Genomic DNA, 27,986 nt, shown 5'->3' on the forward strand with positions numbered 1-27,986 from the left:
ATGGCTTCGTCGGACGGGCTGGATGAGGATTGCGTGTTGCAGCGGGGAAGATCTCAAAGTGACCCGAGCAGCATCTCCGAGGTCCGCTTAGGTGAAGCGCACAGAGCAGGTAAGAGGGGAGAGGGCCTAGACGCATGTTGCACATCTCCTGTCATCGCCTGGCATATCGCTCATTGGTTTGTTATTTTGGCAGCTCGTTCATATAGGGACGGCATCGCCTGCAGCCCGTCACGCCGATCACAACCGCGGTGATCCCAGTGAATTTGTATGCAACAAACGTAGGCTGTGTTGTAAACGTGCGTCATTTACTACCCCGTACTCACCGCTGTGCAATGGGCCCTATTTGTGAAATTGCACTTGTGATAATGTCATTGACAATGACAACCACGAACGCACCTCCAGTGAATTCACAGTATTTGCAACACATGTACATGGTTCATGTAACCAATACATGAAATGTTGTTAAACTGGTGCCATACCCGTTTGTTCTCATTATTAGTATTTGGGCTGTTTTCTCAGCACAGCATCCTGTATTTGTGCTAACTCAATGAAAGATGGCCTGCATTGATTTACTGCTATGTGTGATATGAAGATTGCAAAGATGTTCAGTCATTTGCAGACCCACATGCTTCATTGCTGTAATGGCAGGAGTATATTAATTATCCTATATTTTCCTACCAATCTGTCACTCAGTTATTGCCCAGTGTATGATTCATTCCACTCTTGAGATTAGCAAGCTCTGACTAAGAAAAAAAAAAAATACATGTTGAAATATACATTTGAGTGGCCAAATTGTGTTTTGGATAGAAGAGTCCAAAATTTTAAATGGATTTCCTCAACATATAGAAATACATTTTTTTGGTCCAATTTTTGTACATTTTGAAACCTGCCCTTGAGCATATTCTGAAGTGTATGTGAAATGTATTTATTTATTTTTCTTACAGTATGGGAAGTAAGTATGTAGACCTCGTCATCACACATGGATTGGAGCATGTTGAGTTGAGGCTGAAGACAGTGCTGGTTGTGTATGTGGCTGTTTCCATGGTGACCCAAATGGCAGAAGGCAGCAGCACTTGGCTCTCCCACTGTGAGCCGACATGGTGTTTATCTGCCTGCTTCGCTTACTGGTTGGCTCTCTCAATGCGGTCGGTGATGTACAGCAACCGGCCATTCAAAGTGAAATGCCACTTAGTCTGTGAATTGTGTTTCATCGGTACGACGTGCTGCGTTGTGTTCATCTGTTGAGGGCGGATCACATTCCCACTGAGAATCGTTGGGCAGGCCTTCGGTGTTGCTCAATAACCGGCGAGCATGAGCGCTCATAAAAAAAATACCGTTTTGAAAGGTATTGAGTAATGGATCGATATGGAAACATGATAAATCACTCGTGCTAAAATATAGGCTCTTGAAGCTGCTGTTTGCCGGCCAGCAGAACCCAGGTATCGTGGATTCAATGTGTGGCAGCAGAGAAGGACCCAGGTGATTGGTCGAACAGAGAATTTGATACTGTACAGCAGCTGTATGTGTACAAATAAGGAGCTTTTCGTACAGTTCAGTTATTGAATCATGGTTTGAAGTGTGAGGCGTGTGGGCGGCTGAGGTGGGGGGTGGAGGGGGGGGTAGGAGACTATAATATGCCTATAAGAAACATAACTTCGTCTGACTTCATATCTAAGCATTCTTATTGCACCACAGCTGATGGGACTCTCATTTTCAGTGCTCCGATGTTACGCTCCTTTTTGATATGGCCGCCCGGAACATCAGACCATCTGACACGGTCGGCTATCTTTAGCAATGGAGGCTCCAGTAATAGTGCAGAAAGATCTTAATGTTCTCTCGCCAACAGAGACACACTGTTGTTGTTTTCGTGCCCCTCGACGGCGAATCCAGCGCCTGTCATGCTGTCGTGGTCGTTATGGTTACGTAACGGCGTTGGTATATCTCGTGAAGCCTTGCGACCACACTGGCAGGATTGTCCTGTCATATACCGTTAATTGCCACTTTGCACGTTCATCTCTCCCTGCCGACTTCACCCGGATCCCCTGCAGCTGCCGGGGGTTGGATTCCGACCGAAGCTGTCGTTTCCCCATGCCGCGTCAGGCGGACAGGCGCTCGGGCAATGCAGCAGTGAAAACCCGCCTGCCCTACCCCCCCACACACACCCCCACCGCCCCCACCCCCATGCCTCCATCCCCTCCGCTCAGTGCTAACCCTTTCATAGCCTTGGCACCCCTACTGCGGCTTTGATCTCGGCTCCTGAGCAGGCACTTGAGGAACAGAGAGGAACCGTCACGATTAGAGGGGAGAGAGAGGGGAGTGACAGATCTCTGATCGTGGCGCCCAGCTGGGCAATGTCACAGTGAATCAGCTGCACAAAAGACCAGTCTTCATATACAAATGACCTCTTATTCCATCACACTGCTCGGATTATGATGTAGGATAACAGCAGTTTCTCTGTGGATGTTACTGTGGATGGTGCATGACCGATACAGACAAATCTACGTCTTAAAGATACTGGTCATTAGTGCTGAGATTGAATACTCGCGTAAAGCTTCAAAATCAGATTCTCATGCCACTCATTTTCATTCCAGATAAGCGCAGTGAGCGCTGTGGACTCCCAACCATCTGATTTAACCTGAATACACATTTCCCAGAACTTACAGCCTAACAGAGCCTAGATACCAGTGCTTTGCTCAACCGGCTAGAGACAGGAGACTCTGCACACAACACAGTGCTAAGGATAGTCTCCCTTTATATGGAATTCCTCCTGGTTTTATTAGGAGATGGTGGGTTAGCAGCCACCTTGATCATCTTGTGCAGGTTACATCACCACCAGCATCTTTTAGGGATGACGCAGAATAGTCTGCACAGCCAAAACATTGTAGCCTTAAGGTTGGACTCATGCTGCATTCAAATTGTGGCATATGCGGTAGCCGGCAAACCGGATGTTCATTGTTCTCAGTAGCAGAACGACTGTAAACTCTGCCAACGCCGGCGTAAAGCGACGCCTACCATGCCTGCAGACAGAACAGAATACTGTGAGCTGATTTTTCACGACTTTCACCCTCTGCTGTGGTGGTGAAGACAAACCAGATGTTGTAAAATCTAGTGGATGCACCCACATGAGGTCGTGCACCTGCTCTTCTTGTCTCATCCTCCAACAAAGATGAAGTTGTGAATAAGTCATAACTTTCTTTTTCTGACTGTCCATTTTGGGAGAAGATGTACCGCCACATTTCTGGTTTGGCTGGGCTGTTCCCATTCCCTGCTTTTGGCTTCCTATTCGTGTACAGTGGGAATCACGTTTAGTCATTTCAGCAAAATATAACCTAATAGACTTTTTGTAATAAAATGAAAGAATAAAAATGCACAGTCACGTTATAATAGAATTTAAAGCATCAGCGTTTATTGCATCAGTGTGCATACTGAAATCACCTTGGCAACCACAAGGCTTATGCAGTTGACTGACATCCCGCGATGCTGAAATATCATGGCCTGTGTGTTTTTTAGGCCACAATGTGAACGCAGCATCAGACTGCAGGCATCTTTGCGTCACATCTGTGTGTTTATTGGATACAGGTGCCTAGTCAATCCCTGGTGTTGCCTCCAGCCTGCAGGAGCCTCTTTGCCTGCTCCCCTCTTCCCCCCATTTGAGCTGGTCCTGTTGTGCTAATCTGACATGCTGCTGCAACATCAAAGGCTCTCTCCCTGGACTAACCCCCCCCTCATCCTCCACCTCCTCCTCCTCCTCCTCCTCCTCCTCCTCCAGCCAGTGCTAGGCTTGAGTTCATCCTCACATCCAGTCGGAGCGGAGAAGGAGGTGGAAGAGGCCCCCGATGAGGAGATTAGGATCCCTTATATGTGAATCGACACGGCTCATGTTTTATTAATCGGGAAGCCCTATGCATAGCCGGTGCGTCTCGTTCCATATTCAGAGCCAGGATCGCGCAGAGAGCATAGCAATCATGGCAACCCGGCAGGCCCACTCCTACGTGGTTACCCTGGGTGCCGAGAGTGTTCAGCTCAGCAAGGAACATGTGCTAAATCTCCTTCACCGCCACATGAGCATTTTGACAGCAGCTCATAGTTAAAGATGAGGGGAACGGGATGAAAGATGTTCATAGCTGGCCATAGAAAACGAAGGCCTATAAATATGCTAGGGCAGAAAAGCAGTGTCAGTTCCAGCGTCCACAGTTGTCTCAATTGAAATGTCTGTTGTAAAGCATTAGGGTGTCATGGCATCCGTATTGTTGCCATTGAACTCCATGACATGGGGTGGGAGCCCAGTGAAGATGTAAGCTAGTGTCCTCTGCAGCCTCAGTTTTGTTACAAATAGTCAAATTTGCCTTACAGTAACGGCACTACTGCACTGGAATGAGGCTGAGGGTCTAGGGGGTTTCTAGGATTGGAGATGCGTTGAATGACATCTTGAAGTGAGAAGAGTAGGGGAGCTTGTTGACAGTAGGTGATACAGCCACAAGAGGGCCGTACTTGGCAGTTATGTTGCATAAATGAAGCAGTGACAATCAGGTTAAGCGTGTCTGAGTCACTGTCAGGATGAGTTCAGCACTGCGGACACCTGGCCAGCAATGAATAGGGACTCGCGGTTTGTCCAAGGTCATACTGCATAAAAAGACCAAGTCGCAGCTATTGTTTTAAGATTGATGACAATGGATTTTCAACACTGAACGATGGGATGTGGAAGGGTTTCATAAGCCCAAGAGGTCGGAGAATTTCCTCAACCCATAGAGGAGCATGTAATCCTTCAGTTGAATTGAAAACATGGCAATCACCGAAATAGCACAAGCTAGTTACAAGGTTTGCGCACAACAGCAATATGTAAAAGGTCTGATGCTTACTCTGCACCATGTTACAGTAAGGTTTAAGCTAAGTTGTAGTTAGAGTGAAGTAAGAACGTTTCCGAATTTGCACTTCAGGCCAAATCAACCCTCACATTATGAGACAGGGATGAAAACTGAACAGGCAGCATTAGAATAAGCTTCGAAAGCTTTTGAAATTTCCTCAGAGGAGGTTAAAACGAAAACTGCACATGGGGAAAAAAAAAAAAGAAAAAAACTTTGCATAACTTCATGCCCTTCTGTTGATATTTTTAGAACTGATGCAACTCCTCTGAGTTATTGTGGATCTCGTGTCTGTTTCAGAAGTGGAACATCTGAAAACAGTGATGAAGGATTTAGCATGGACAGCATGGCAATGATTCATGTAGAGCGTTGTGGAAGTAATGTGACTCTAATCTAGCAGTTTAAATGAAAATGTGACTTTGCTCAAATGGTAATAGGTTGTTCCGTCAGTGTGTTTTTACCCTTGGGTCTTTGGCGCAACATTGATTTTTTTTTTCTATTGTTAGCTGGCCAAGACTCAGTGGTACAGTAGCTAATTCAAAAGCACCTTGTGTTTTTTTTTGCCTACTCATCTCCCATGCCATTATGCACTATGCAGAGATGTCCCTGGGTCCCACTGACTCCAGGGCCCCCGGACAGCCGCGCCACAGGCAGGACAAAACATGACGTCACCCTCCACCAATCTAATGAAAGGACACAGACGCCACTATGTATGAGGCTCTCGCATAATGCCAGGCAGGGTTGGGTGAGAAGGGCAGAGCAGGGGACTGTTCCTCAGGGCTGACCGGGACCTTGAAGGTTGGGACCAGTGAGGCAGTCTGACTATCTGCCTACTACCTGGAGCAGCTTGCAGAGGTAGGCTGACTATGTTACTGTAAAGAGTTCACTCAATATTTGGAATACATGGAAAAACTCCCCTGCCAAAGCTGGAAACCAAAACTCTCTAATATGTGATCACTTCGAAACCAAACCCCCTCATTTTATCCCTGAAATGTCCTTAATTTCTCCATTACCTAAACGTTAATTATCCATTAAAAATAACATAGCTTTAAAAAAGTAATGGTTACTATCACCGGTTTTTAAGGGATCTATTCATGGCTTGATGGCACTAGTAATTAAGGGATTTTTTTAATGCCTTTTGTACATGGTTTACAGGGTTATTCATGAGTTATTAAGGGAAAGTTCCTGTACCCTGAATTTTTCATTATATTAGAATGTCAAAAATTATGAGGGTGTTTAAGGAGGTTGTGATGGGGTCTCCTCCATTATCACTCCCTTAACTAATTTTAAGGGGATTTTGCATGAATTAAGGGGTGAATTCATGTAAATGTAAGGTTATTTAAAGGGATTTGCGGTTCGTAGTGTAATGTCATTACAACATGGCAACCTGGGGCTAATCTGTGGAAAGAAGATAGCCACAAACTAGAGACTGACTTTGTGGACTCCGAGAATGTTTGAACTTTTACATCAAAATCAGCTTTAATCAATTGTATTGCTAATGGTCATGAACTGGAAAATCTGTCCATAACCTTGGGTGGTGTCACTATGTCCACAAAGGGAGTTGATATCATCTTTTTTGGATTCATTTCGAGCTTTGGAGTGACTTGTCCATGTGCACAAATCAAGCCCAAATGGTCTGATATCACAGGGAGTAAATAACATCAAAGGACTAACATGTAGCGATGTGCTAATTCTGTTCCAGGGCCGGGTTTCCCTTTGAGAGAACAGAGAAACAATACATATAGATAGTGTTTGTCTCCATGCGCTTGATTGAGCGGCAGCAAAAAATAGAAACGGAGAAACTGTACCGCCCCCTCCCCCGCTACACACACACACACACACACACACACACACACACACACACACACACACACACACACACACACACATCATAGAGCGTAAAAATTAAGATGCACATGCACACAGACACACCCCCCGCCCCGCTTCCCTCCCCTCCCCCACCAGCCAAACAATGTGGGATGTGGGACTTGAAAATTCTTGTTTGGTGTGTCAAAATTCCCCCCCGAAACAGACAAAAGAAAACAAATCAGCTTGGATGGTGGTGCCATGCTCAGATAAACGGGCTGTGGCTTGTGCTCACTGGTCTGCATGCTGTCCAAAGCCAAATAACAGAGCTTTGTTTTTATGCTCCGTTGTGCTCTCTATGCCCATAATTTCTGCTTTAGCAACACTGCCTTTTATACATTTACAGTTGCATGGATGTTTTTCTACATCTGTACCCCTCTGTACTGTATCCTTCAGGGTTTTCATATGCTGGAATCGCAGTCCCATCTTCACAATAACAGCACACGCTTATGGGGGTGGGTGTGCACATGCCATAAATAGGCTTTATTTTGAGAGAGAAAGTGTGTCGATACTGGGAGCAGAGGCAGCGAATGGGCGGCGGACTACCCTCGTTCGGCGAAGCTACTTGACTTAAGCCGTCAGCCATTTACACATAATGTATTTTTTATGAATGTTTCATGTGCTGACCTAATTCCTTTCAGAGCCGGGTAAAAAGCAATATGTTGCACATGAGAACACACCAGAGCATCCAGCTGATCCCTTTGACATCCTCACCCTACAACAAGGGAATATGAAGGGTTGGGTAAATGGAAACAGAACTGCGATATCACTTAGGGAAGACAAGTATATAGAGTGTGTGGACCACCATCGCTGAGTTGTTTTGAATCATTTGTTTTTTTTTGTTTTTTACAAAATCTACATTGCATCCCACAGAGATGGGGAAACGGAAGAAGCCTAGCTAAGGCTTTATCACGAAAGAGATATTTTGCTCTCTGTGGCTTTGGCAGATGTAATTAAAGCAAAATGCTTAAGCCCACAGTAGGAGGAGTGGAGAGACTGATCACTCTCACAGACTCGAATCTCGCAGCAGTGCAAAAGGAGGAGTAGGAGGGGAGGGGGTGCAGCAGCTGCAAAAATCAATCTGCTGAAACTGGGTGCTGGATTCAAAACACGTGAACCTCCCACTGGAATGAAGTCTTAAAAAGTGAAAATGAAAGCTATTAATCAGCGTGTAACTATGAGACTGTTCTGATGTGACTCCAGCACAGCCGATGAAATACATCCAACTGGAAGTCCACAGAGGAAAAACACAGCAGCTCGCTGCCATTGGAAAGGAATGGCTGCTGAGAAGGAGCCGAGCATTTTACAAAGAGAAAGCCCCCAAGGGCATCGGTACAGATCTGCTGTAAAACACAGGCATGAAACATTTATTTGTTACAAATAAGGGCCAGATTTCTTCTTAGGTTTAACAATCAGAGAGTGTAGCCCATAATATTGTAACAAACCTGATTACTGTATCTTTGCATGAAACATTGGAAACATTATTACTCTTTACACTGATGGTTTTATAGTATTACAATATCTGGCTTTGTTCTTTCTACTTGGGATTTGTCTATGCTTAAAGCAATATTCCACTTAGTTTTAGTCATGAAAACCAGAATATAAACTCCTCACCAAGATCAGATGCAGCTGGACGAGTTTGTACGAGCGCTCGGGTTTTTACTTCCAATTCATTTGAATGAGGCCACAAAAATAGACTGAAAACTGACATTTAACACGTTGGTGAACAGATTTAATGACAGATCCTGCTGCTGTGATTTTCAGTTGACTGTTGGTCCAACGTTTTAGAACATAATTTCGCCAAATAGCATTTTTATTGATAGAAGAGAACATAGCGGAGGGATACCATTTAGGAGAGATAGTTCCTGTTTGGGAGACCGGATCTACTTTAATTTTTACATACTAATTTTAGTGTAAACCAAGAACAGAAATGCAAAATGACAATGGATCAATGACTGAATCTGTTCACAAATGTGTTAAATGTCAGTTTTCAGGCTATTTTCATGGCCTCATTCAAACGCTACAAACTCGTCCAGCTGCATCCGATCTTGCTGATTAGTTTATATTCTGGTTTTCATGGCGGCCAAGTGCCAAATAACCCCCATGTTAAAACTAAGTGGAATATTGCTTTAAATCTCACATGATTCCTACCAAATTGTTAGTTAAACTTACAAAAAGAACGCACACTACAAAAAACTATTCAGATCATGAGACTTAAGGCAAACTATGAAATCCACCCCATGCAAGTAAAAGCATTTCTCATCCATGGGGGAGATGAGTGCATTTTTCATTCATTTTCCTATAGTTTCCTTCCAAACCAACCTGTTGTGAGGACATGTTTTGGGAGCTAACTCTGCTGCTAAGCCCAGACAGCGCCAAGTTTGACCTGACAAACCTGGCCTCCTCCCAACCTTGAAATATCCCTTTCAGTGGAATCCCAGAGAATCAGAGTGTCTGTGTCTTCCCTGCTGCTACATTCTCCGATCTGTCACTGTGAGACTGCATTGGCTCATAGGCTGCATCCCAAACACTATGCATGATTCAGCAGATTTAAAGGAGAACAGGACTGGATTTCAGCAGCAGGGGGGTTTTCTGGAGCTACGTGTCCATTTTCTGGTTTAGAACTGGTAGCGCTACTGCAATGCAAAGCATTTAGGTGTTAAATGTCAGACAAATGTGAAGAAAACCCAGTCAATCTCCCATTCATTGCCTGTGGAGTAGCTCCAGGCCTTATATAAGTATGACATCCTGGGTTAGAGTCTCTGCTACATAGGTTTAATGTTACTTTAATGCTAGCAGTTCCTCATTGGGCTGTTACGTCTTGGGGAACATAACATTTAAATAATCTGCGACATTTCCATATAAATAAATGTCTGTTTTGCTACTCTCTACTGCTGATTGATTTAAAACAGTAGTGATTCAACCCATAGCCAGTTCATGAAAGCTTTTACATTTGCTGTTCTAAACACCCGGTCTTTCCCGGGAAAAATCCTCTGGCGCACAGGAAGTGATGCGTTTTAAAGTTTAAGCAGCAGCGACAGCAGTTTGTTTGGAATTAATAGAACATCAACTAGACAGACATGTAATACTACCAACTTACAGGGATTTACGTACTTTATTTGGTTTATTTTAACTGTCACAGTGGATCATTGTTTTCTGTAAATGTACCAATATCATCCAGCCAGCTAATTTTCAACTTTACTCCCAGGGCGATAGGTGAAATACTAAAAAGATAACATCATACCAACATGGATAACAAAACTGACTAACCCTAACCCTAACCATATCATACAGTAAAGCAACATGGATCATAATAGGATGTGGCAGTAGAAGACAAACATACAGGCAAGACAAACATACAGGCAAGACAAGCAAGTACAGTAAAGCAGATAGACAAACAATAAAATAATTTACAAGCAACAAGGTGAAGCTGAAGAAATAACTTACAAGCAAACAGTAAGAGCCATGCAGAACAAGCAGACTAGAACGGCAAACATAAACGGTAAAGAAAGTTCTAAATTGTCAGTTGCTGTAACTTTAGACATTAATTTGAAGGGTCAAGATGAGAAGCAGGCATTTCTCAATATGCGTAAATATCATGTGAGTAAGTGTGATTATTATATTGGTTCAATCTGGTAATCTGTATGGACATTTGAAGTTTTAACACATATTTGTTATATTTTGTGTGACCGCAATTGGAACCATCTTTGCAGAATCACCCACTCGTGCCTCCAGACATTAAGAAACAAATTCCACACTTGTTGGATGTGGATGTTGGGTCATTCATAATTGTTTTAGTCCTCTCTGAACATACACTAAGACTATCAATAACAGTTCTCTGATTCAGTTACTTTGTGGCTGAGAAGTGCGATCAATTGTAAAGCACTTTGGTGCAAATTGTTCCGCAGATGGACAGTCCATAACTGCAGGTTTGAGCTGTGTTAAACTGCTGATGTAGAGCCTGGTTCTCCATTTTGCCCCCTCTCCCCTGTGACTGAACACCACTTAACCCCCCCACCCACATACACACACCTTATGCATCTAAAGAAAAAGTGCAAAAGTGCAAAACAACAATGCCCTCACATTTTGCAGATTGGAGCTCTTGGAGACAGAGCTGCTCATTGGTTGAGTTAAACCTCAGTGGGCGGAGCCAAAGAACTACAGTAACATTAGACTGAAGCCCAGTGAGAAAAACAAGCGGTAAGAGAGGAGGAAGCTAATGTTATGAAGCCTAGCGCGCTTGCTACTTATTGAAAAAATACAATCTAGCCATACTAAGTTAGCTAGTTAGCCTAGCTGACCTTCCAGGTCCAAACTAGCCTAGGTAAGCTAGTTAGCTAGCTGCTGACCGTAGAATACTGTGGTCATGAAAAAATCAAAAAAATAAGTCATTGCCATTTAGATGATTTAATTATATTTTAACCAGAGTTCCTTCTTTGTCATTCAAATTTGTCACTTAGCTATCTTGCGCTTCTTTCTTTGTCTCCGCCCACTGAGGTTTAGCTCAACCAATGAGATTATTTCTGCCTCCAGAGCAGCTCTGCCTCTGAGAAATGTTTGCATAACTGAAACTCCAATCTGCTCACATTTCATGGTCAGGTCAGTGCAGCACTGCAGTCGCTTCAGAGTCCCTGATCTTATGTTTGCAAGCTTTAGGCCATTCATCAGTTTATTATGAACTGATCATATTTTGTATGCAAAGCCTTTTTTTTAAATTCTCTAATGAATTATTAACAGAAATCCATTGGAGTGAAAGTACTTAGATCCCTTATAAAATAGATATGCTTAAGTAAATTACATCTACCTTAAAACCTTTCATTACTGGACTGTACAGTACTTGAGTAAGTGTGGCATACCTTCCATCTCTGACCATATATAATGAAGTCTTGTAAATATTGAATGAGATTCATGCTCACTGAGTAGCACACGCCTTTGTTTTTATACTTTACTTACTGCTTGTCTGTCCCTGGGGAGAAATTCAGCCATTGACTTTTATCATCTCTGATGTATATCATCGCTTCCTGCTGTTAGCATATTAGTGGCTCTCTAGAAATTGATCTGAAACCACAAAGGTTTTGTTTACAAACCAATTGATGATGTCTGAATAATTAATAATTAGTCTCCTGTGCCCCTGAGGAGTGTATCCAAGTAGAAGGTAAAAATGTATTTAAAAAAATATATATACCCCAGACAAATAGGTTTGCCTGTTTGTTGAATGAAGCCATTGCACCCTAACAAAAATGATATTACACGATTTGTAGTGTAGTGTGTCTGTATTACTCAATAGTGATCTTATCTTACTGTGGTATTATTTTCTGTGATATCATTTTTGCTGCGATATTTGTACAGTATCTGTTAATCAAAGGATTGCTTTGGTTCTATTTTGTGAGGGAAGCCATTGTAAAAAAAAAAAAAAAGACTTATTTGTATTTATAAGCCTAATACAGCTCGGCTGTGAAAGCTTCAGTCTCGGTCAGCAGGGGCCAGTCTGCTCTTTGGGAGATATGTGAATATCAAGTGCTTGAAGAGGACATAATAGCTGCATCTCCTATGATATATATATATAAGTGTGATGACCTTGAAACATTGTATAGTATCCTATCCTTACTATAAGCATTATTAATACTTCTATTCTGTAAGGGAAGCCCTTGTAACAAGAGTCTATTAGCTATAGTTTGCACATGACTTCAAAGAGCAAAAACATGTCAAACGTTTGTGCTATCATCATTTATCAATTATCTATACATCATGTATCTATTTCCGAGGAGACTAGCCAGTGCTGCAAAAAATACATTTCACATACACTTCAGAATATATTAAGAGATTTCAAAATATGCCAAAACCTACATCTAGATGACTTTCTCTGGAAATTGTTAGACATTGGAAATCCATTTTTTTCCTATGCTCCCTTGACAACATGTATCTGCAAGTATATTCATACTTAAGAATATGTGTAGATATGTTTTAAAATCGAAAAATCAAAATATATTTTGGACACTGTTTTTTTTTTTTTTTTGTATTTTTCAAATTAATGCCAATGAATGGGCCATTTTTTTGTCTACTTTGAAACATATCTATAAGCTGAAAATATTCTGAAGATGGCTATATAGTACACCTACTTACAGATAGCCTATACGGGCTTTGTTGTCAGCAGTGGAAGAAAACATATTCCCAGTGTCCAAAAATAGATTCCGAATCAATGTCATCTGCATGTATAAAAGCATTTTTTGGAGCAATTTATGTCAATTTTGAAGCATATCTCTAAGTCAACACATTGTGAAGTAGGCTATGTGAAATGCATTTTTTGCAGTGTGTGCCGGTGTATTGCCTCCCTCCTCCCTGCCGGAGGGGCGGGGTCCACATGGCACATAAACACTAACAGGAGATCTGCAGATGTAAAGCCGCCCACTCGGACTTTCTGCTCACTCCGACCGCGACAATCGCCGTCAAACTATAGCCGAACATCATATATCATTTGGTGTTACACGGAGTAAGTGTACGGAGACAACGTTTCTTCCGGTATTTACAGCCTACATCACGGCCGCGAAATCACGGCAGTCTCCGGTTAGTATAGGAGCCACTCGTGTCTTTTGGAAGATATGATGTGAATATCGACTGCTTTGAAGAGGACGTATATCTTATGATATGTAAGTGCAATAACCTTGAAATAGTTGTTTTGGTTCAACATCAGACTGATTTTGGGTCAGTCAAGCGAAGCAGCATCTGTTTTATTTACCCTCATTATAGTATTCCTAAAGTATTCCTATAATGTTCCTATAGGGACTTAAAGCGTGTCTGTGGTAGTCAACAGTGAGTTTATAGCGACTTTAAAGTACTTCATGGTATTTTTTTTAGATCTCCTATGGTATCACTATAATATTCCCATAGGGACATATAGTGTGTATGTGGTGCTCTGTAGTGAGTTTACAGCGACCATTTCACTGTATTTTTGAAATTTTCCCTTTTTTTAATCCCCTATGGCATTTCTATAATATTTCTATAATAACCCTACAGGGAGTAAGAGATTTGTTTTTGCTGTGATATTTGTACAACATCCTTCCAAAATGTACTATAGGATTAGTTTCCTAAGGGTGTAATCTTTCTTTTTTTTTTCTTTTTTTTCTTTTTATAACCAATAACACTCAGGAGTAGTAGACTCCTGAGAACAATTCAATTATTGGTAATGTGAGCAATGAGGATGGTGTGATTTTTTTTTTTTTAATTCCAGGTGCTTGGTGTGACATAGCAGCCTCATTATCTGCTGTAGTAGACCTTTGCTTTAGGCTAGTGTCCACTGCACAGTAGCTTACTCTGACATTTGATTCTCTTTATGGTGAAAAGAACGATGTCTTGGATGTTCACTTTTTGCCTCATTTGCAGAAAAGCCTGCTAGAGTGTTACAATTTGCCCAAACCTGACACCTAACCACTTGAATAAATTTTTCAGCATAACTTGAAAATTAAAAATACAGCGACTCCCCTACTTACATTATGCATTATTGTATCCTGGGCTATGATTGGCCGCTGGTCTCTCTCTCTGTGTGGCAACAGCCTTCCCATCCACCCAGCAACCCCCTTATTCCTCATGCTGTGGTGATTCTCTGCCTCCGAGGGCCTTTTCTGCAGCATCCAGCGTGGTAACCATGGCAACGGCAGCCTGACCCTGGGCCTGCTGCTGCAGTTACTACAGGCTTGACCTGAATTCCCCACCACATCCTAGGCAGGCAGACATGACTTGGGCGACTGACCTGCTTCCCATTGTTGGCTGTCAAGCAGTGTGGCTCCCGCTGCGGTTGCCTCGGGTGTCAGCGAAACCCAAGGCGCCAATACGCTGCTTGTTCATGGATCAATAAACTCAGTGATGTTTGGGCTCGTGTTGTACATGGAGTCTGCGGATGTTTGTAATGTTATCCCAGGCGTATCCGTCATGGGTCCGTTCCAGAGTGATAGGAGAAAATATGCTGAAGCTTCTGTAGGCAGCTGAAGCAGTTTGAACTGGATCTCTAGTCCACAAAGCTTAAGTCAAAGAAAAGCATCCCAGCAAACATTTAGACAAATTTAGACCTGCACCAATGTTGAAAACCCCTGTAAATATAGCGCTGAATTGAAAGTTGAGAGTGCATATTCATCCATAGCTGCTACCTGCATGGTTTTGTGAAATTACGACCTGAATATTTTTCTGGTATCAGTTCAAAACAGGTTCCAAAGCTGTTTTATTATGAAATTTTACAATGCTATGATATCATACTGTGAAAATATTGTGCTCATTGGGGTTGACGTTGAACTTGTCCACCTCCTGCACGTCGCTGTCCGTCAATTACTTGCTGATCTAGGCTCTGCCAGAAATCAAATCCCACTGCACCTGTGGAATAACCCAATACAAATTGCTTACACAATACACTTACTTTTGTCTTCTAATAATGTGATCAGGGCCTATTTTGCACCCCATTTCTTAAGAGATAAATGAACAGATGTTGTGGATTTAGACGTCGGTGACAGAAAATGAGAGCGTTCATGGAGTGATCCCTGCACAGCCCACGGCTCAGCTGTAAGCTCCCTGAGGTGTCAGCTCGCTGTCAGAGCCAGACTGTGTAGGAGTGCCTATCCTATTTCTGTCCTTCCTCAGAGGAACTAGAGCCCTCTCTCTCTGTACAGTATCTGCCACCCAGTGCAGCATAACAAAAGTCAGCTCTGTCAGCACAGTCAGCCTCTCTGTCTGTCTGTCTGACTGTCTGTCTCACTGTCTGTCCATTGTGATCCCTACTCCGGGCCTTTTCCAGCTTAGCATGCAGACTTGGAGTGCTTCAAGAAGTCACAGTACCAGCTAACAGGAATGGCCATTGATTGTCAGTCGACGTCTGTCAGTAGACAGCGAGTAAGGCTAGTGCAATCCTGTCACTCAAAGGAACTCGAGTTGGACCTCGCTTAGCCAAACTGGAGTGGATTCCTGAAGCTGCGTACGTCCACAAGCCAATGGGACGGCAGTGGAGAATCCAGGCTGCTTTGACCCGAGGAAAGGCAATTAAAGCCGAAGCTGACTTTATTTATTTCCGTGTGTCTTTCAAGATGTGTTTTTAAAAGCAGTCCATTGTCTGTGTTTCCCGGGGGCCAGGAGGGCCTGGCTGCCCTGCAACCATGTGAGTCACACACAAACAATACCATTCTCTGTCTCCTCTCCACCGCTCCTCCTCAGCCATCAGGCTGGAATCAATAAAGCGTTTACAGCCCGTGACCCACATCTGCTACTCTCACATGATAGGGTGTCAGTAGTATTTCATCAATTGTGTGTATATATGCAGACTTGTGAAATTCCTTCAGTCCTCAACTGCATCGGAGCGCTGATCGTTGTCCTTGTCGTCTGTGTTCGTGATGAATGTTGTCGTCTCCGGCCTATTTTAAGACGGCTGTGCTTTACTGTTTGTGCTGTAGATGTGATGGACCAGCAGAGAGCGCTGCATTCGGGCTGCCTGGTCTCAGGGGTTCGCACGCCTCCCGTCCGCCGCAACAGCAAGCTGGCCAGCCTGGGACGCATCTTCAAGCCGTGGAAATGGAGGAAAAAGAAAAACGAGAAGCTGAAGCCCTCGGCAAGTGAGTGTGTGAAGCGCAGCGACAAAAGACCGCTTGAGCGAGCTCGTGCTCGCATCAGCGGAAGTAAACACTGGGCGGCTCACATGAGTGGTTTGGGAACGCTCGGTGAATATGAATACGGGGGGGGGGGGGCTGTGCTTGCTAATGGACCCAAGCTGCTGAAATTGTTTTCATTTACATGCAATATGTGGACCCGTTTCGTAAATGGAGAATGTTTGTGTTGTTTAGCGCTGGAGAAGAAGGCAGCTGTACGACAGAGCAGAGATGACCTCGTCAGGAGGAACCCCGGGGAGCCGGAGACAGGTGCAAAATCAGAGGGCATGGATGAACACACACACACACACACACACACACACGCCCCACACACATATAATAACTCCAGGCTTATTACAGTTCAGTTGCTCATGTCGTCTAGCCATATGATGCCCAATCGCTATGATGACCCATTGCTGTCCTCTTTCTCCTGTGCACTGCCTGCCTGTAGAGTCAGATCTCGCTTGCGGGGGTAACAGCGAAGACCCCGACACCCCGACACACTCAGACGGTGAGGACAGAGATGACGAGCCCATGGCGCCTTTGGCCAACACCTTGGAAGACCTGGGCAGCGATCTAGATCCCTCCACAGGTAAAAGAACGCCACAAAGCCCTAGATTGGCTAGATAACACACCGGAAATTCAGTAGTATGCAAATCAAAGACACCACTTGTTTATTTTGAAGAGTATTCTTTTAGGTTTCCTTGTATTGGGAATGTGGTTAAAGCTGTATGAGGCAATTTTGCATCTTGGTGGCACCAAAAGGCAGCAAGAGGTGCAATCCTTGATCTAAATGTCCTCTTGTTATTGTCTGGTGGGGGTGGAGGTGGTGAAGAGGTTCAGCCATTGTTGGTGAGTCCAGCTTTCTCTGGACAGAGCGTTCACTGCTGTTTAGTTTCCATTTGCCATGTCTTGTGTGTGGAGAAGATTTCTGCACAGTGACCATACCTGCCGACAACAGAATTCGATTTGTTGAAATCTATAGTAAATAGTGGGGGTGGGACTCTTTTCTCTATTGTAACCACCCTTCCTAATTTAGGCTGATAAGGTGTATTTTTACATCGAAAATCTTGCCTGGTTGCAGTCTGGAAGTTTCTCTGACTGTTTCTCTGATTGACCACTAGATGGAGACAGAGATCGTGAAAACACACACCCTGTCTGTGTCTTACCATGGCTGTTGTTTGATTTCAGTGCAAGATTTGACCGAGGATTCCAAGACAATCGGAGAGCACAGTCAGAGTGAGGAGGGGGAGGACGACAGCACGTCCCTCACTGACCCCAGCGATGACCAGTCCATGGGGAAAGCGGAGGCCGCGGAGGGGAAACAGGAAGCGGCGGTGGCCCAGCCTCAGAGACGAGCCAGCACCCCTCCTCCGCCCAACCTGCCGGTCAAACTGCTCACCAGACTGGGCAGCCTAGAGGGTGAGTCTGCCAGGGCAAAGCTTTGTTTCACATAGACGAGATGTGCCATCGGTGTGCAGCAGTATCTCAATTTGGTTATTTTCCTCAGCAGGCCCTCATCCGGTGCCGGTGAAAAAGTCCCCGGCCACCTTGCCCAGGAACTTCACGCTTCCCAAAGACCCCCAGGGCTCCCTGCTGCGAGGCAGGATCTCCACCCCGACTGGGTCCCCCCACCTCGGGGCCCTGCACCCGCAGTTGCCCCCTAGCTGCATCATTGAGGAATTGCACCGCGCCCTGGCCACCAAACATAGACAGGACAGGTAAGAAGCCAACACAAGATGGGCACTTCTGTCTTCAAGACATGTGCGTTTAATTACCTTTGTGAGTTTTGCAGTTTCTGTGTTGTAGGTGACATCATATCATTTGTAACAAGATACTTCTGAAGACATTATTTGTGTATTTGGGTTAGGGTTACTCTAACTGTGCCACGCTACTGGCACTCTACTGTGCATCCAGTCCCTGGATCCACATGTCTTTATGTCAGAGGGTGCTCAGGTCTTCATTCATTCAAAACATGGAATAAATAAAAATCAGCTTAAACAGCATATCCCCTCTGAACAGCGACGCATAGCCTAATTGGGAACAAAACTCTTGACAGTTAACGCCCCTTCCTTCACTCATACTTTTTCTGTCTTGTCTAATGCTTTTTTTGTACTTGGCACAAGACAGTGGATGCAATTTTCTTTGTTCATGGATGTTGTGAAATCGTCGTTTCAAAGATATTTGTCAAAAATACATGTTTTATTAATTCCTTCCTGCCATTAATTTGTAGTTTATGTTATATGCATAGTGAAGGAGCATTTATAATGCTGTAATGAAACAAATTCTCATGCCTGGCTATATATATAATAATTAATATACTTAAATAAATGATCTACCTATTTTTCCTGCAGGGAATTATTGTCAAGTGCTCTAAACCATCAACCATACATATTACATAGGGAGGAAATATCAAAAGCAATGCAAGTGTTAGAAATAGAATCATATGCAAATGACATAAAACCCATGACATATGAATCATATATTTTGTCCACGGTGCCAGCATACTGGAATCCTATAGATTTTATGCATTTGTATGTAGAAATGTGATGTATATGTGACGCCTATGTGTGCTTCCTATGCGTTGAGCCCATTTAAATAAGAAATAGCCACTGGAATAAAATAGTTCCTACAGAAGTTGTATTGCTGGTGAAAGACGAGGAGCAGAGAGAAGGAGCTCCAGTTCATTTTTTAGGGCATGCAGTGAGTCGGACTGGGGCTTATTCATCTCAGACAGGACCTGGCTTTCATGAATGTCTCTAAAGCTCATTTGTCTGACACCCAAGATTTTACAGACTGCGCTGACAGCTTTTGCACAGAATACAGAATATTAACACTAGCAAGGCCAATGGAATTTTGGGGTCTGAGAGAGGACCAAAAGAGCCATCAATTAAAGGGGGTAAAAATAATTATACTCTACTCTTTTCTCACGTGACTTTGAAAATCTAACAACAATGGATTGTATAGAAAGTGGATCTAGAGAGACAATTTTGCAATCTGTGATATTTAAATTCTAAAATTCACAACAGCTGTCAATTGATGGTATGTTGGCCTTTCTACTGTTATGGCCTCAATGTTTTTGGCATTTAGTTGAGTCTCTTTTCCAGAGCAACTTACTGTAAGTGGTTGAGTGGTTCAGCATCTTGGTCAAAGACACTATGACAGGACAGGCTGTTGTGGGGATTGAACCCATGACCTTTTACGTACGGGACAATCTGTCTAACCACCAGGCCGTTCTGTGGCCTGCGTTAAAAGAAGCCACCTTTCCTAAAAAGTACAGTCATTGTTGGGTTTTTCCTCACTAAACACCAGTATCGGTTGGCCTTTAATCACAGCAGTTTGTGGGAATGGTTGATTTCTTCTGAAGTCAGTGTGCATTTCCTTGGTTTTTAATTATTCAGCCTTTGCTTCAGATCAATTTTGAGCCATCGAACCGCTCGGCAGACTCTGCGAACGTCGGGCCATGCTGCAACTCATCATACAAGGCATGTACTGAAGTCTTATGACATTAATTGACAGGGTTATCTTGTGCTTTGTGACCCTAGTTTCCAGGCGAAGGAGGCGCGCTCGTCTCCGAAGCGCCGTCTAGACGGTCGTCTGTCCCGCACCTCCAGCACAGAGAAGGAGCCTGCCGGCGAGTCGGAGAGCAAGAAGGAGTCCGATGAGAACAAGGAGAACCGGCGTCTAGACGAATACTACAGCGACCAGGACAGCTGGAATGAGTCCGTTATCTCTGGTAGGTCTATTGATAATAGACGCGTGCTGTAATATTTGCTTTACTATCATCTTAATCACCTCTTAATGTAGAAATCCAACACAATCCGGGCGCCCTGTCAATGGATAATGAAGCAGCATAATCTCTGCTGATATTTGTTTACAGTGGGAGTATGACAGGGAGATTTGCAATAATGACGAATAGCAGACTTAGTGGTGTTAAGTTTCATCAGCCCGTCAACATCTGCTGTGGTGGCCTAATTCTTGGCTAGTCATTCAGCCAATGGCGTCACTCTATGTGGGTCATCAAGAGTATACAGACGTCTGAGGTTACTATGTCTATGGGTCTGAAAAAAAAAATAATTAAATCATACCCAGTAGCACTTTACTTGAAGTGCATTTTGATGCATTACAAGCAGATTATAGCCTATAGAAAACCTTTTCATGCAATACAATTATCAGACAGAGAATTACATTCAGTTTAATCATGTCATTAACTATACAGTTGCCTCACAGATTATCCAAGTCCGTAAAAGTTTTGCACATTGTGTGTATTGTATCATGCTCTGATTATAATAATGCGCTCACATTGTGCTTATAATGTGCTTGCAATTACACATAATGCCTTCAGTGGTACCACTTTCTCAGTGTAAGTGAGTGTTTGCAGCTCACTGTTGTGATCATAAAATCCATATAAGAAGCCATATATGAATACATAAATTACATGATCACATAGCTGCATTATAGAACAGAGCCACAAAATGAGCAACATTACATGCCAATTATTTTGCAGCTTGAACTTTGTATGTTGGTATAAGTTGTCATGTAACGAGCCTGTGTCTCAGGTCTTGTGAGGAAAGCACGAAAGCACAGTGTGTGTACTGATTAGCGCCAGTTTAGCGGGTTTAGCTGGAAAAGTATGTCTGGCAGAGCAAAAACTGCTGTGCTGTTGGTGACCTTAATTTGTGCACCGCCGCCGCCCACAACAACAACAACAGGCACCCTCCCGCGCAGAATGAGGAAGGAGCTGCTGGCCGTGAAGCTTCGGAACCGGCCCAGCAAGCAGGAGCTGGAGGACCGCAACATCTTCCCCGTCCGCAGCGACCAGGAGCGCCAGGAGATCCGCCAGCAGATAGAGATGAAGCTGGCCAAGTGAGTCGCTCTGTGCGGACCCAGATCAGCCTGCCATCAGCTCCCCTCCCATCAGCCCTCCATCAGCCCCCCCCACACCCTCCTCTCTCCCATGTATGTCCGTTTCATCACTCGACACTCACTGTTCTCTGCACTGCTTGTCTGTTCCCCTTCCACCAACCGCTAACAACCGCAGAAACGTGTAGCAGAAAAGAGACTTACAGTAAACGCAACATGGATATAGAACAATATATAAGCAGTGATGTAGTAGTTAATATAAAGGGTAAACAACCACCAGGCAAACAACCACCAATGTAATCTAATGACTAAGACTATATGGTGTGCCAGTTACTTTACTTTAGAGTTTACCCTCCTTAGTTTAGGCTAAATCTTTATCTAGTAAGTTCATAGTATACATCATCATAAGTACTGTCAAAGTGATGTTAGTGATATGAGGATAGGGTCCTATAAGAGAGAAAAGCATAGATGAATGCTTTTCTGAAAATATAACAGATATTTTAGTTTATATTGGTGGTTGTTTGCCTGATGGTTGGGAGTTTACCCACCTTTTTAATTACCACATATTGTTCTTTAGTTAGTCCATTCCATCCACACACACAGTATAAGTTAAGTCAATTTCCTATTCCATGTCTTGGAGCACCCAGGTCTACAATATTTGACTGGGATGGTAACTGTGATCATCTAATACTTTGAGAAATTTTGTGCTGCACATGCACACTCAGAAATGGCCCCATGATACAGAATTTTATAAGTTTAAACCATTTCTGATAGCACACAGGTGTACCGTGTCAGCCTTAAACCCTCCATTCATGGCATGTTTCTCTCTCTCTCTCTCTCTCTCTCTCTCTCTCTCTCTCTCTCTCTCTCTCTCTCTCTCAAAACATAATGTTTATATTGTATAAAATTGAATTGCATGTCTTACCCAGTTTGTGTGTGTGTAGCAGGGCCGCATCACTACCTTTTTTATTATGAGGATTTTAAAGCTGGAAATAATCGGGCTGCCAGTGGGGGGAACCAGTTTCTCATGAACAACTCTGATGATTCATCGCAGCACATGTAACCATGAATCCTTTGGTCCCCAAGAGTGATAACACTTATCATAGTATCAATGCTAATTTATTCTCACAAGATTTTTCCATTTTGTCATATTTCAACTCCACACCATGGTTGCGGCTTTTCTGGGTCAAGCGGTCTGATGTTTTTTTGGAGTGTGGAACAGGATTTTCTGAAAGGCAGAGGAGGAATGCAACAGAGAACATAATCTTATTTGTTGTGTTATGTAAATGGCGATAGGCTGTTATTATGGTGAATTTAATAGGATTAACAATCAGATCAGGTTCGGTTTCACTGAATAATACAGCACAGGGTGTACTGGTAGGCTTATGCAATGCTCCGAGTGGGAGGAGGAAGGTTTGACTCTGACAATGCTGTCACAAGTCACAGCACCCAATGTTTTGATTCGACATACAGTAACTTTATACCAAAGGAAGATGGTGGCCTCACACACTAAAACAGAACTCATGTATGTTATAGGTTGTTTGAGCTTTTATATCAGCTTGAGGTGTATTTCATCATAGTGCTGAAAGCAGGGTTTGTATTTGTATTTCAAGATGCCTTGAAAATGGTTTCATTTTGATTGTGTACCTTCATGGTCAGGAGAGTCCTTACATTATGAATGTAGTTCTTGAAGGTTCCTTGATTTTTACTGGTTCAGGCAGAAGCAATCTAATAAAGTCAACAATAGTAAGTCAGTTAGTAAGTCAGTTTCCTTATTATTGGTTCCCTTGCTTTGTAACAGTTTCCACTTTCCACCATTAACACATGTAGGAGTGTTTCATACCTTTGTTAAACAGGCGGTTGTGATAGTAGCCTGTTAGTGAGTTGTGTGCTGTTGAGAGCTGAGTGCTTTAATTTGAGGTTGACCCCCTTTTGGCTGCCAACTTTGGTTGAAACAGAAAATATTCTCTGCTATAACTACATTATAATACATTATAATGCATCATGTATATGACTTGAGCAGGTTATGAGACATGTTATAAGTAATATATTTACCGCTGGTGCCTATATATTTATTTTTGTTATAACACATCATAAGCGCCTTATAAGAACATTAGAATTACATCATAGTGGTGTCAGAAAATGCCACAATACCCTATAATGCATTATGAATCTGGTATAACCAAGCTATGAGGCAGTTATAATTATGTTTACCACTGGAACCTATATGCTTCTTTTGCTTATGAGACATCAAATGTATTATGAGCTGTGAATTCCTATTAGTGTCTCACAATGTCTCATAAGTAATTCATAAACTCTGATTGCTTAAATTAAAATGAGATCAACTACATTATTATGAGTGAGGTATGACACATTGCAGAACCATCAATGTAATATTCATGTGTTTGGTATCATTCCAAAGATTTTTTTTTTTTCATGTGAACTGAGCTAATGTGATTTCTCAGATGAACACAGCAAATCCTGCTCATGCCGGATTCAAGATGCATTGTAGTGTATTATGACATTTTTCTGATGCAGTTATAATGTCATTAAAATGTACTTATGAAGCGTGTACAGTGGCTTATAATAACTTGTTACCGAATAGATTTATGATAAACAAGGTCCCCACGGGTCCTTGAAATCCTTGAAAGTTTGTGAATTTGAGAAAAAAAAATCAAGGCCTTGAAATTTTTTGAAAATAGACATAAATAGACATGGGTCATTGAAAGTGCTTGAATTTATATATTTGTGTTAGAGAAGGCAAGAGACCACATAGTCTGCCATCACTGTAACACAGCACAGTTTAGAAGTGTTCACACATTCAAGCCTCTCTCTCTTTTTAATTGTCTGTGAGCTTCTGTAAAGCCTGCTAGTTCTCATTATAAAAATTCTCAGTGTTGTAACAGTAATTAACCTTGATCCGTGTCTCAAACTATGCCGTGTTGGGTCCTTGAATTTGAGGGAATTGGGCCTGGAAAGTCCTTGAAAAGTACTTGAATTTGATGTTTAAGAAGGTGTGGGAACCCTGGATAAAGTTAAGCAGAAACCTTGCTCATACCAAGCTGCAGCATGTGATGCAGCGTTAAGGTGTAAATCCGGCCTAAGACAGAATTTGCATTTTCTGTTCTCTTGATGTTGGGCAGTTTAGTCAAGATTTGTTTCCAAAAACGAGAATAAAGAGAGCCAGGACTCCAGCCGGTGTTGTCAGCAAGCCAGCCTTTTGTGGTGGAGCATTGACGATAAATAGACTGTGTAGTGAAATCTACTGTGACTGTACCCAGGGTGGTTTTTCCAGGGATTTGGGTACAGTATCTGGTGTAGCGTTGTTAGCAGCACGGTGAAGTCAAGCTCATTTATTTGTAAAAGGTCAAAAAAAAGCCACCGAAGAGAGATAAGTCAGTCTCTCTTCATCATCCATGGAGCGGCTCCAGAAAGTGACATAACATCACAGATGGTTTCTTTCTTTGGGTTGTTCATCTTCACGCATATTAATTTCACTCTCAAGATCAAATATAGAATCGAACATGGAATAAAATATGTGAAATTGTATTTTGCGTACATGTAAAGCACTCAGGATGGATTTATGGCTTATAGCTTTATAGCTCCAAAATCGTCAATATTCAATAGTAGTCAATACGTTTTTTCACCTATTTTTTTACTCCTTTTGGCCATTTTTGTAGCCTATTAAGTTCCAGTGGCATAATAACAGTTCAGAATAAATTATCAAGACACGACAGCAATGTAATTAGCACTAAGAATTTTAGATGCCCTCATTTTTACTCATAATTAAGGCAAATTCCTGGATGGCTGCTTTGATCCTTAACATAATATGCCAAACATATAATGTGAACTCAATTTTAGTGTGGATTGTTGATTTAAGCACAGTGTTTAAGTTTTATCTTGAGTGCAGGAAAATACAAAACAATATTTGTAACCCAGACAGTAGACTAAGAATAGGAGGATTTGAGTTGGGCTCATAACTCAAAAAAGTAATATGTTACTCATTACTTGTTACTCATTTCAAAAGTAATAAATCACTTTATTTTTCCCTTGCACAACTTGTTATATTATTTTTACGTTACACCCCAAAGTGTCGGTGTCCAGTGTTCTTGTTGTCCATCTGCTCCATGAAACCAAAGTAGTGGGAACACTTCCACCTAGAGAAAGTCAGCTTTTCTGCCATTTCTCATCTAAAGTAGTAGGATGATGACTAATTACGGGGAACACAAATCAAAGGATGTGGGTGGGATATAATTTTTGGATAATTCATCTTCAATCTGATACTTAGAGGGGGTGCTAGCAAAAGTAACAACTGTTGTTTTTTGGCTGGTAACAGAAATACTATTACTGACATCGAAATACTAAATCGTTACATAATGTATTACTGGAAAAAGTTCACTGTTGGGAGTCGGTGTCCCTTGGAGATCCGGCCACTGGTGCTGTGGTTATGCCAGTTCCCGCTGGGTGTGGTTTCATAACATACCCAGTACCATCGCAGGTCAGGGCTGCTAATTAGAGAGATGAAGACACAGAGGCGTGAGACAAAGAGAGCAGGTTTCCGTTCCTGTGTGACCACACTGGGAGGGAAACAGGGCTATCTGTCAGCCGCTTTGAAGAACCCTAATTAATTTACAGCCGAGCCTTTGCTCTCCGCTTTGTAATTTAGCATAATGTGTGAGAGATGAGTAAGGCGGTGCTGATGTTCAGACGGGCCTAAGAACACAGCGCTGCCCATGAGCTTCTTCCAGCCTGGCATCGTGCTTCCCCACGTGTGTTTTCCTGCCACCTCGCCCAAGGCATCTCACATCTGTGTGTCAATCTGGATAGCTGGAGTAGTTCTGTGTGCGTGCGATGTATGCGACCTTATCATAAACCGAGGCTGCTGCAAGCACACCTCTTTCCATGTGAGCTGCCACGTGTACGTATGCGTGTCTGACTGTGTTGGCGACGCATTCAGCCGTGCATTCAGAAAGGAACATAATTCATTGAATTGAAAACCCAGCAAGTAATTGCGAAATTGCAAAAGGCATTATCCGGCATGTCTTATATTCTGGAACATTTCTATTTGCGTCCATTAGGATGTTCTGATGACAGTGCTGTTCTCATTGAGGCACTTTAGCCTGTAGTCTACATCAACTCTACCAACTCCACCAAACTGCTTATGTAACGGAAGCTCCTGATCGCTCTTACATAATAGACAGAGGAAATGATCAATGTGTCATGTGTCATGAGGGGAAAGTGCAACAATGGGACGCTGGGTGAAGGCAGGACTGTGTCTGCAGGCAGTGTCAGCTCAGAGTAGAGACCAGAACAGCAGGACTGTGGTGGACCGAGCTGCAGGTCACACAATGTGTTACATCTAGTACATTATTGGTTTGATGAATTTTCTGCCTGGAGTTTGTCGTCTGTGCCAAAATGCACTCAGATTGGTTCGATGCCACACATAGCAGAGGAGTATACTCTCGCATTGCTGATTGCTATAGCACAATAGTGATTCAACCTATATCCAGTTCATGAAAGCTATTACATGTGCTGTTCTAAATAGCCGGTGTCTGGTAGGTCTTTCCTGGGAAAAATCCTCTGGCGCACAGGAAGTGATGCGTTTTACGTTTCCAGAAGAAGAACTGGGTAGTTAGCATGAGCACTGATAGCCACCATGGCTGACCAGACACAGAAAAGAGAAACTCAAACTGCATCAACAGAAAATCCAAGGAAAAAGACGTCAGTACTGGACACACTGTTTGATTGACAGGTGATCTTGAGGATGACCACTTTAAAGCGACCCAGACAGTCGAATCAATGCACAATTCAGAAGCGTTTCACAGAGAAGCTGCAGCAAGAACCACACGTGAACACTAAGAACTTGCATTGAGAGTAATATAGAAGCTCTGCCAGTCCCACGGACAGGGGGTTGTGAGTGTCACTGTGCCAGACGCTGTGTTTGCAGGCCAGCTCGGCTTGCACAGCTGCTGGAGGTTGTCGGCTCCGGCTACGCGGCCGACTGCAGGACTGGCCGGTCAACAGGAGTCGTCAACAAGAGGCTGAGCCAGAGACGGACAGCTGAGGCATGCCATTGTTTGAGATGACGGCACCATGTGCTCGGCTGCCTCGGCCCCGCAGCGTGCCTGTCCTCCCGCTCGCCACGTGGTCCGCCAGAGAACATTACTAGTCCCTCCTGGCAGCCCGAACGACGACGACGACAAAGGCCGATGTGACCACCCCCCCACCCTCCAACCCTGCAACCCTGCTCTCTAAACATCCATCTTGTACCACTGGTTGTGTACACATTGGATGAATCACCCTGACTCTATGAGCGCAGTGTTTGTGGAGGTGGCTAGCACGCCGTGTCCTGCCTGAGAAGCTCATGGCAGAGTGTGTGAGCGTTGTGAAGGGCCACAGGCTGCGCATCTGTTTGTACAACATCGGAACAGAATGGCCTTCAGCGTTGAAGGATAACAGCCAGCCGTTTCCACCTTTACTCTCGTGCAGAACAGTAGCAGGCACACCGTGCAACGTGATGCGAAGGCATTCATCTGACTTACTGGCTATGTTCATGTACTCACAGGTATATAATATACTTGTGCAAATAGGCAGTGGTAGCCTAAATGTTAGAGAAGCGAGCTTGTGACCGGAAGGTCGTCGGTTCAATCCCCCGGACCGGCAGGATAAATCTGGGTGGGGAAAGTGCCCCTCCCTCATTACCACCACTGAGGTGCCCTTGAGCAAGGCCCTTAACCCCAACCTCAGTGGCAGCAGATCAGACTGTGGTTGTACT

General features: G+C 43.3%; 1 protein-coding gene across 1 annotated transcript in view; it reads left to right on the plus strand.

Moving 5' to 3' along the window:
- The window catches only part of phactr3b (phosphatase and actin regulator 3b), a 41,422-nt gene continuing 13,436 nt past the window's right edge, over window positions 1-27,986 (plus strand). The window contains exons 1-8 of the mRNA XM_071906613.2: window positions 1-109; window positions 16,157-16,315; window positions 16,544-16,618; window positions 16,800-16,940; window positions 17,540-17,770; window positions 17,862-18,069; window positions 19,894-20,084; window positions 21,061-21,214. Of these exons, the coding sequence (XP_071762714.1) occupies window positions 1-109; window positions 16,157-16,315; window positions 16,544-16,618; window positions 16,800-16,940; window positions 17,540-17,770; window positions 17,862-18,069; window positions 19,894-20,084; window positions 21,061-21,214 (1,268 nt within the window). The remainder of the gene's footprint in view (window positions 110-16,156; window positions 16,316-16,543; window positions 16,619-16,799; window positions 16,941-17,539; window positions 17,771-17,861; window positions 18,070-19,893; window positions 20,085-21,060; window positions 21,215-27,986) is intronic.

The sequence above is a fragment of the Centroberyx gerrardi genome, chromosome 5, assembly GCF_048128805.1.
Source record: "Centroberyx gerrardi isolate f3 chromosome 5, fCenGer3.hap1.cur.20231027, whole genome shotgun sequence".
NCBI classification, from domain to species: Eukaryota; Metazoa; Chordata; class Actinopteri; order Beryciformes; family Berycidae; genus Centroberyx; species Centroberyx gerrardi.